Source organism: Oncorhynchus clarkii, chromosome 15 (assembly GCF_045791955.1).
Source record: "Oncorhynchus clarkii lewisi isolate Uvic-CL-2024 chromosome 15, UVic_Ocla_1.0, whole genome shotgun sequence".
Taxonomy (NCBI): domain Eukaryota; kingdom Metazoa; phylum Chordata; class Actinopteri; order Salmoniformes; family Salmonidae; genus Oncorhynchus; species Oncorhynchus clarkii.
This window is the reverse complement of record NC_092161.1, coordinates 17,599,972-17,609,837: the sequence shown is the minus strand read 5'-3', so window position 1 is coordinate 17,609,837 and position 9,866 is coordinate 17,599,972. Positions and strand designations below refer to the sequence as shown.

The 9,866-nt window shown below is 41.4% G+C and overlaps 1 protein-coding gene across 1 annotated transcript; it reads right to left on the bottom strand.

Moving 5' to 3' along the window:
* Nucleotides 1-319: 319 nt before the first annotated feature.
* On the bottom strand, nt 320-3,142 carry LOC139366722 (forkhead box protein H1-like). The gene is given in 4 exon segments (XM_071104412.1): nt 320-1,303; nt 1,933-2,037; nt 2,680-3,100; nt 3,102-3,142. Coding segments are annotated over 4 exon segments (1,551 nt in total).
* Between the last annotated feature and the right edge of the window lie 6,724 nt (nt 3,143-9,866).

The window sequence follows — 9,866 nt, the reverse complement described above, 5'->3', positions numbered from 1 at the left end:
GGAAAAATGAATCACATTGACAATACAATCGTGCAAACGCGGGCAGTGCAACATCCCTGTATTAACTGATTTCATAAGAATGAGGTAGACAACTGATTTCATAAGAATGAGGTAGATATTAGTGGTTGTATATTTGAGGTAGATATTAGTGGTTGTATATTTGAGGGAGATATTAGTGGTTGTACATTTGAATTTACAATTTGGTCTTCTGTAAACATTTAATAAATGTGGAGACGAAGTTAAGTTTGTACGGATAGGTCATTCTTATCCCTGCATTGCACTTACAATATGTTCGGTGCTGGCTTGATTTGAGTCATAGTCAATAATGGGGATAACGTCTGAGAGGGGGTTCACTCTGCAGGGCATACTGACCAGCAGGCTGGTGAGACGACTGATTGGGTGGACCCAGCACATCAAACACACTCTTATTGGGCGGTACTGACTGGAGCATAGTGTCCAGGTCCATAATGAGGGGAGGGCGCCCGCTGGGTAAGAGGGGCCAGTAGGCATGACCTACAAAATGGTTGGATGTGACAGGAGACCCTCCGTAACCATACAGAGGCATGCCCAGAGGCATCAGAGGGCCTCCGTTAAAACGCATGCTGGGCGGGGCCACAGCATTGGGCGGTGTGTACTTGGCATATGAGGTGGGAAGCTCCCAGGGAGGGGGGCAGCCTCGGCGGGCAGTCTTGTGTGGAGGGGGTCTGCAGTCCTCGTACCCGTCTGATCCCGCCTCGCCCTCGGGCACCTGCTTCCCGCCTTGCGACACGCCCCTCCAGTCCTCATCGGAAGACGAGGCGGGGCTGACGGAGCTCGCTGAGGCGCTGCGGGCGGAGGAGGAGTAGCGAGTGCATGGAGGAGGGGAAGGGCGAGAGTGGGGCTCCACCCCCCAGCAGTCCCTGCCCCTGTCGGGTTCTCCTGCTTCGCTGGCCGGCCTCAGGCTGTGGAGGAGGGAGTCAATGGCAAAGGACGAGTCCAGCTTGGGCCGGTAAAGGTCCTCCTGAGAGGGGGAGAGCTGTCTGGTGGGCATGGGGGATAGAGCGGTGAAAGAGGGGCCGGGAGGGGGGGTTGTGATGGGTCCTCGGGGTAGAACAATGATTGGTGGTGGGGGGGTCGGGGGTTCCGCATGTGGCTTATGTTGGTGCCCATGCAGGATGTAAGGAGCAAGATCCTGGGCGAAGATGGTCTCATCCTGGCGTGACACAGCAGTGTTCTGCCTCTTGAGGAGCTCCAGCGGCACCCGGCTCACTTCCACGGCCCAGAAGTTCCCCTTCCCCTGGGGCTTCCCAGGATCCTTCAGTACCTACAGGGAGCAGGAGTGATAGACAGCGGTGAGATCAAAAGTATAGTACAACCTGAAAACCAGTCAGACAGGATCTCCCCAGTTTCACATCTCATAATTTGCTAGAATGATTTGCTTCATCTAATGTTTCATAAAGCACTGCAGTTGCTTTCGATAGGCTACACAGGTAGTCTAGTGGTTAAGTGCATTGGGCCAGTAACCGAAAGGTCGCTGGTTCGAATGCCCGAGCCAACTAGGTGAAAAATCTGCCAATATTCCATTGAGCAAGGCACTCAACCCTAATTGGTGTTGGACTAGTAACCGGAAGGTTGCAAGTTCAAACCCCCGAGCTGACAAGGTACAAATCTGTTGTTCTGCCCCTGAACAGGCAGTTAACCCACTGTTCCTAGGCCGTCATTGAAAATAAGAATTTGTTCTTAACTGACTTGCCTAGTTAAATAAAGGTAAAATAAAAAAATATAAATAATAATTGTTCCTGTAAGTCGCTCTGGATAAGAGTGTCTGCTAAATGACTAACATGTAAATGTAATATGTATACTTGCTTATAGGTTGTTTGGATTCTAGAATCAAACATATAATTGAGCTCACTGATTGACATAACAATAAAGAAGACACTAAATCAGACACACCTTAACAAAGCAGTCATAGGAAGAGAGGTTGTGTCGCACTGAGTCCCTCCAGCCTTTGTAGTTCCCTTTGAAAAAAGGGAAAAGTGTACTGATCTCCTTTAGAATCTGGGGAGAGACAATAAGAAAGGAGTCAACTTGCATCAATGGGTGTCTGCATTAAACAGTCAAATTAGCAGACTATATTAAAGAGATACTGTATATGATTGAAAACATGATTGCAGCCTTTTCATAGGCCTATAATACAAAAGTAAGATGAACTGTAGGACTGATAGCCTACACAGAGAGCTATCATCGACTATGTTTCTTATCAACTCAACCAACTCCAGCTGATACATCAGTGTCTGGTTTCACTGTATGCTGCTATCCTTAACAAAACAAACCCAGAAAAGCATGGCAGTCACTGAAGTGGGCCAAGCGGTTACTAGCTTACTCTGTTTAGCGTCAAATGATTGTACTGTTCTGTCTGTTTAATGCAATCGAACGTCGTATACCTACCCCTACAAAGACCGTTTTTTAAAACTTGCGATAAAACAGAATCCCCGATTAGAACTTTTTTAAATAATAAAGTATATCAACTTTATTTGCTGAAACTTAAATAATACATGAAAATAACAATGATTAACAGCCAAAATGTACACAAATAACCATGCGTAATTTGGTCTAAATTGACACCAATAACCTTGCGTAATTTGACCAAAATGTACAATTTATTCTAAACTCGCATGTTCACACACCAACTCACGTTACCTCAGACAACGTTAGCTTCTTCTCTGAAGAATTTTGGATGACCATGGCAATCATTGCGAGGTAGGAGTAGGGTGGTTTGGGGTAGCGCTGATAGTTTTTTTTCTTTCCATTTTTCGTCTGGTCCCAAGATTCCTCCTTGATCGGCCCATCTTTGTTGAGCTCGGGCGACGGCTGGTAGGATGTCCCGGGCGGTCCGTGGTGGTTTAGCAGCATCGCTTTATCCATGGGCGCTGTGGCCCAGCTGAACTGGGCAGGGGCAAGCTTTTCCAGCCGTGGAGGCTGTTGGACTGGCACCTGGGTCGAGTAGGAAGGCCCGTGTTAGGCTGCAGAGCTCCGCGCTGTGGCAATCAGAGGATGAATATGGAAGTCAAGTTGATGGTCGTGGTGGCCTCCCAGGCTAGGAGAGCGCAGGTAGGAGAGCGGGTGGTGCCAGCAGGCTCTGACCCCCCCAGTGCTTTGTCATGCTGATCATCCAGGGGGCTGCACTGTCGGGCAGGAGGGGGAGGGAGGGAGTCGGTTCGTAACCTCTGGCAGACTGTTGGCTCCAGGCCGCCTCTATTTAAAGAGCAAACAATTAACAGCTTCATGTAAATCCTGCTGCGTAATGGAGGAGAGAATGAAGCGCTATCTGCGGGCAGAAGGGGCGTGGGGGGAGGGGGGGGGGGGGGGAGAGAGAGAGTAAAACAGTAAATCTGTAAATAACCCCAATTTACCACAGCATTCCTTTTGGCAAAGGTGCCCCAAAACTTTTACGCAGCAGGTGCGCATGGGAGTGATGAAGACAGCTTGGCTGTCGAAACGTTGGTATTACATTTTTGCATCTGAGCTCCTAGAGTGTGCGGCTCTCTTTTATTTTCAAGTTTCTATTCCGCTAGCCAGCACCTCGTCTTAATAGGTGTGCGTTTCTTTTTCTTCTAGCGCATGGGAGTGAGCCACACAGATGATCCAAATTGTGTTGTGTTGTTTATCAGTCCACTTGAATGTTCCTTTTGAATCATTAGCCCCCCCCCCCCCCCCTTACACAAGGTATTGGGGGTCATAATGAGAAACCCCCATCTAACTTTCTTAAATGTTGAGACTTGTTTACAGTAAACACAGATTGTGTAGTGATGTTCCAATGTCACTAGTATATCAGTCGCCAACGTGACCCATATAAAAGAGGTGGGAGACTCCAGAGATTTGAGAATGAAAGTAGAACGTTGGAGTGGGGGGAGGGAACGAGAGTGGCCCACAAGCAGAGAGGGGAAAAAAACGAGGAATTTTGGGTGAGGGTTTCATTCAATCAACAATTTATGGCAAGCAATATACATAGCACAGCTAATATACAAACATTGAGGGATTTAACACCCTCGGTCCACTAAACAGATACACTGAATGAAGATAGAGATCATGTCAATTCAAAATATTAGGCGTACTTCTCATTAATTGTGTTGCTGATTTGTTGTGCCATTGTGACAAATTGTCAACTTGTGGCCCAAAAAGTACTAGATCACATTAGGCTATAGTAACTGCACGTAAAAAAATAGGCAGTCCTGTACACCATATTTATTACAAAACAATATATTATTGTAGCCTATTATAAAATATATATTTATTATCTAAATATATGGCTCTGCGTGTAATTATTAAAATATGTCCGATTGCATATTTTGAAAATATATAAAACAGTAGGCAGACTAGCCTAATGGGCACTGGCAGTAGCCTGCATGTGTCAGTATAATTCTGAGAGTACTCAAACGCAGGGACTGTGCAGGAGCGTACAAGTTGGGGTGTAGGCTATTTGCGCACAGTAGGAAGTCCCTTGAGAATATGCAGTGCGAGTCCAACGTGAAAGAGTAGTTTCGGGAATGCATGCCTCTTTTGTGAAAGTTAATGTAGTGCTAATGCCCAAGCCCTTACTTCTCAGCAAGACCCTGAAAACAAGTTGGATTAGCCAGATTTTCATTGGCAGACAGACTGACTGTCTCGTTTCAGGGATGGCCTACTATTTAGCGTGCGAGGACATACAATCGACGATTCAACACCATCCATGATCGCCAAGTGGTGGGGATATCATCTCGTTCCGATTTATGCACAGGATTAATTTAAATATAGGCAATGTCGAAGCTGTTAAAGGCCACATTATGGTGAAGGCTATCTAACCAAGTGAAAGTTTCAATTAATTAACTGGGCCCATTGAGACAATTAAGCAGACCAATATGGGGAGAAAATTGCACTTTCTAATAAATACATTTCGAATAAATAAATACATGTATAATATATGAAAGTGTGAAAGGAGTTTTAGCCTATTGTGTGTTTTATGTAGCCTAGGCCTGAAGTGTTTTTTTTTATGTCAACCATCATGTCTTCGATCTTACCGTGTAGAAATCGAAAGTCAAATGTTTCAAATTAGAGTGAAGATGATATGGAAAGGTACAGGAGACCGTTGTGCATTCATGCTGTCCTCACCTGGCTGGCACATGTTCTAATTGCTCCAATGTGATCTCTTGTTTCCAATTGGTTGTAATCTATTATGAATTATGTTTTTGACACGTTTTCCATGACAAACACAATTTTGAAAGTATTATGAAACTAAAATGTCCTTGGTTCATTTGGTATTTATAGAATAATGATGTGATATAGTTACTAAAGAAGAACTAACATTTTATTCTCCGCTGTTCAGAAACTCGTTAGGACATTTGAGTAGAGACAATGTTCAGGCCAAAATAGATACTTTGGTATTGTGCCCTGATTAATGTTAAAATGAGAAAATGAAGTATAATAGGTGTGTCCAAAATGTTACTGCTCTCTAGTAGGCCTAAAAGTCAATAAATGTGCCGTGTTTTTGCAGTTACACTGTGGTGCAATGGCAAGTATGAGGATCTCTACAAAATGACAGAAATTATACAGATATATAGTTTGTCCAAAATACTCAAGTTCACTTCATTGTGTATTTTAAGAGTTCACATCTGCAGTTTTTGTGAGGTTTGCTAACAAACATAGAAACTTAAACTTTGACAAATATATTCAAGTTGCACACTATTCCTTATTCAAAAGACAGGTAGATTTGAATACATGCTGCAATCACTTCCAGGATGTTGAAGAGACAAAATGGGTTTTGGTTGGATAGTGAAAATGGTGTGCCAATGAATAGAGTAGCCTACAGGATTGTAGGACTAAAGAGAGCAGGTTTAGTCCTGCTGGGAGAGAGGAGTCTCTGTCTTTGTCCCCCTGAAGCTTTGAAATAAGGGACAAATTCCATGTCTGAATCAACTGCAGACAAAGGGATTCTCAGTCAGGATGCACAATCCTCTGGTTTGGATAAGACAAAGACAAAGATTTTGGTGTGAGAGGTAGAAATTGAGGGCATTGCACAGCATGGATGATCCACATGAACAAAAACCATGCAATCCCAATATCCTATTTAAGTGATCTTGAATCAGTGCACTTCATGAAATAATTGTCATCTTTCTTTTCAAGAGCTTCCTGTTACTGATCATATCTAAACAATGGTGCCTCAACAAGTACAATAAAATATCATTTCCCCACCGATCACAGAACAATTTAGAAAGCACAGGGATTGCATGATTATATAATTCCCAACGCATCAGTCATTGAGTGAAATACTACAAGAGAAGCTTCACATCTCCCGTGTCTAGTCCTCTGCAGAATGTTACTCCAGTGTTGACCGGGGAGGTCAGTAGTTCAGCAGATTGTCCCCGCCTGGGACTTTTCCCAGGATTCTCTATCAGTCCAACCTACCTTGAGCAGTCAGTGGACCCTTCACATAAGCAGAATAGGCCTACTACATTTTCATTAAGGCCCTACTATATATCAAATAAGTTTAGGCTCAGGACCTACTACATTAAAAAAAAAGTTTTGATTCAGGTCAAATTTACTAGACCATGTTAACTAAATCTCATTAGATGAACATCAGACGATGTTTTGATACCTATGCAACTATCTGACAACTATCAACTAAATCACTCCCTTCTCAGTTTTATTACCCTGCCCTTGCTATGTTCATTCTCTGATAGGTACAACACCCTTCCTTTTTACAGCTGTAAAAGATAACATACTGTACCTACCCCCACGTTGCCTGCTCACAGACTCTGTCTTACGTCAAGAACATATCTTATCACTGATAGGGTAGGAGACTCTTCATATCACTGTATGGTATGTTTCAGGTTCTTTCCATATGATTTCAATCACAGTCAGGTGATAGAGGAGCTCAAAATGGAGCCTTTTTGCATACACCACCCTACCATCACTTTAAAAAGATAAACGTTTTTTAAAATATTTTATTTCTAACCTTATCTAAAAACGAGTAAACTCTGATTTGTTTCATGTTGCCTAGAAGGCCAGCATCCCGGAGTCACCTCTTCACTGTTGTTTTGCGGGTACTATTTAATGAAGCTGCCAGTTGAGGACTTGTGAGGAGTCTGTTTCTCAAACTAGAGAATCTAATGTACTTGTCCTCTTGCTCAGTTGTGCACTGGGCCTCCCACTCCTCTTTCTATTCTGATTAGAGCCAGTTTGTGCTGTTCTGTGAAGGGTGTAGTACACAGCGTTGTACGAGATCTTCAGTTTCTTGGCAATTTCTCACATGGAATAGCCTTCATTTCTCCGAACAAGAATAGACTGATGAGTTTCAGAATAAAGTTATTTGTTTCTGGCCATTTTGAGCCTGTAATTGAACCCACAAATGCTGATGCTCCAGATACTCGACTAGTCTAAAGAAGGCCAGTTTCATTGCTTCTTTAAATAGAACAACAGTTTTCAGCTGTGTTAACATAATTGCAAAAGGGTTTTCTAATGATCAATTAGTCTTTTAAAATGATAAACTTGGATTAGCTAACACAATGTGCCATTGGAACACAGGAGTGATGGTTGCTGATAATGGGCCTCTGTACGCCTATGTAGATATTACATAAAAAATCAGCCGTTTCCAGCTACAATAGTAATTTATAACATTAACAATGTCTACAATGTCTCAATTTGATGTTATTTTAATTGACAAAAAAATTGCTTTTCTTTCAAAAACAATGACATTTCTAAGTGGCCTCAAACTTTTGAACGGTAGTGTATGTTGTAGCTTAGAGGCCTTATTTTGCGTCATCAAACGTGTTTGTGTTGTGCCCACCATTGGTGGAAAAACAGCATGCTCTTGAATACAGAGTGAGTGTCATGTTTTGGCTGATACATGAACTAAAATGTCAATGAAAACAAATGTTGACTATCAAATGGTACCACAAAGATGGTTAGAGGTCCACACATCGGAGAATGTTGACGTGAGTTGGAATATCCATTGTCTTAAAATAAACTGTAAATATTCCATAGAAAACCTATTGAAATGATAGAAATATAGATATTAGAATAGACATTCCCATTCAAGTTGATATTTGATGGTTGGTGGACTGCTGGCCAATGGTGGAAAAAGTACTTAATTCTCATACTTGAGTAAAAGTAAAGATACCCTAATAGAAAATTACTAAAGTGAAAGTCACCCAGTAAAATACTACATGAGTAAAAGTCAAAAAGTATTTGGTTTTAAACATACTTAACTATCAAAAGTAAATGAAATTGCTAAAATATACTTAAGTATCAAAATAAAGTAAAAGTATAAATCATTTCACATGACTTATATTAAGCAAACCAGATGGCTCAATTTTCTTGATTTGAACATTTATGGATAGCCAGGGGCACACTCCAACACTCATACATCATTTACAAATGAAGCATTTGTATTTAGTGAGTCCACCAGAACAGAGGCAGTAGGGATGACCAGGGATGTTCTCTTGATAAGTGTGTGATTTGGACAATTTTCCAGTACTCTTAAGCATATAAAATGTAACGAGTACTTTTGGGTGTCAGGGAAAGTGTATGGAGTAAAATTTGTCAAATATAAATAACGACTTAAGTAGTACTTTAAAGTATTTTTACTTAAGTATTTTATACCTCTGCTGGTGGCCATCTTTATGGCAGTAATTGAAACTTAAAAATCGAATTAAATGTCCATTTCAATAGTGTACCAGCTAAATTGCAGTGGTCTTAGGGGATAGGGCCATTCTATTCATTATGTTTCTGTTATTGAAATGACACCCACCCTGTGTTCAAGAGAATACTGTGTCTCAACCAATGATTTATATATAATGGTTTATATACATCATTGTTCTCAACTGATGATGGGCACAACACAAACACTTCGGACGTTGTAAAATAGGGTCTAAGCTACAACATCTGAAAATGACAAAAAAAATCAGAGTTCACACTTTTTTGACAATTGACGTTGAAGATTAAATTACAATGTTGTGTTTTTTCTCTCAAGAAATTATAAAATAGTTTGACAACCCTATTTCTAAGATTTCAAATTGTATTAAACTCAACCGTTAATCTTCCTCAGTGATTAAGACACGGATGTGTCGTGGATGCCTGACGACAAAGGGAATTCTTCTGCTGCTCTACAGTGCGTTCAGAACGTATTCAGACCCCTTGACCCTTTACCCATTTTGTTTTGTTACAGCCTTATTCTAAAATTGATTCAATTGTTTTTCCCCCTCATCAATCTACACACAAACCTGTTTTTGCTTTGTCATTATGGGGTTTTGTGTGTAGATTGATGAGGATTTTTTATGTATTTAATCAATTTTAGAATAAGGCTGTAACAACAACATGTGGAAAAAGTCAAGGGGTCTGAATACTTTCCGAGTATGTTCGCTAAATACTTCATTGAGGAGTAGAAACTAACGGCCCTGGGCGTGGTGTAGCGTTTGGCCGGCGTAAGGAGTTTGAGTAGCCAGGCAAGTCTCATGTAAGTGTGGGGTATGCAAAATGGGTCGACTTTGAGCACCTCTTTCTCCTGAATGTTTTGGCATTGGGTTCCAAAAAGTAACTTTCTGACCTCTACCACGACCAAACATGTTTGGAAGGTTTCGTTAAAATCTAAAGGGGTGCAGTCAGAAAGTGATTGAATTCATACGAACCTTCAACAATTTATTATTTTGGTAGGCTATATTTTTACAGTGTATGTCATTGGGGAAAATGTTCTGCCCTTGATGATGAGTCCATATTTTTTTGTTAACATACATTTAGATGTACATTATATGGAGCATAAGCAGATGCTCCAGGTGGGCTGCAGTATTTTTCAGACAGCTGTTATTTTGAATGAATTTTAGAGGAAAAGGTCAGAAAATGTGAGACTAAGTTTA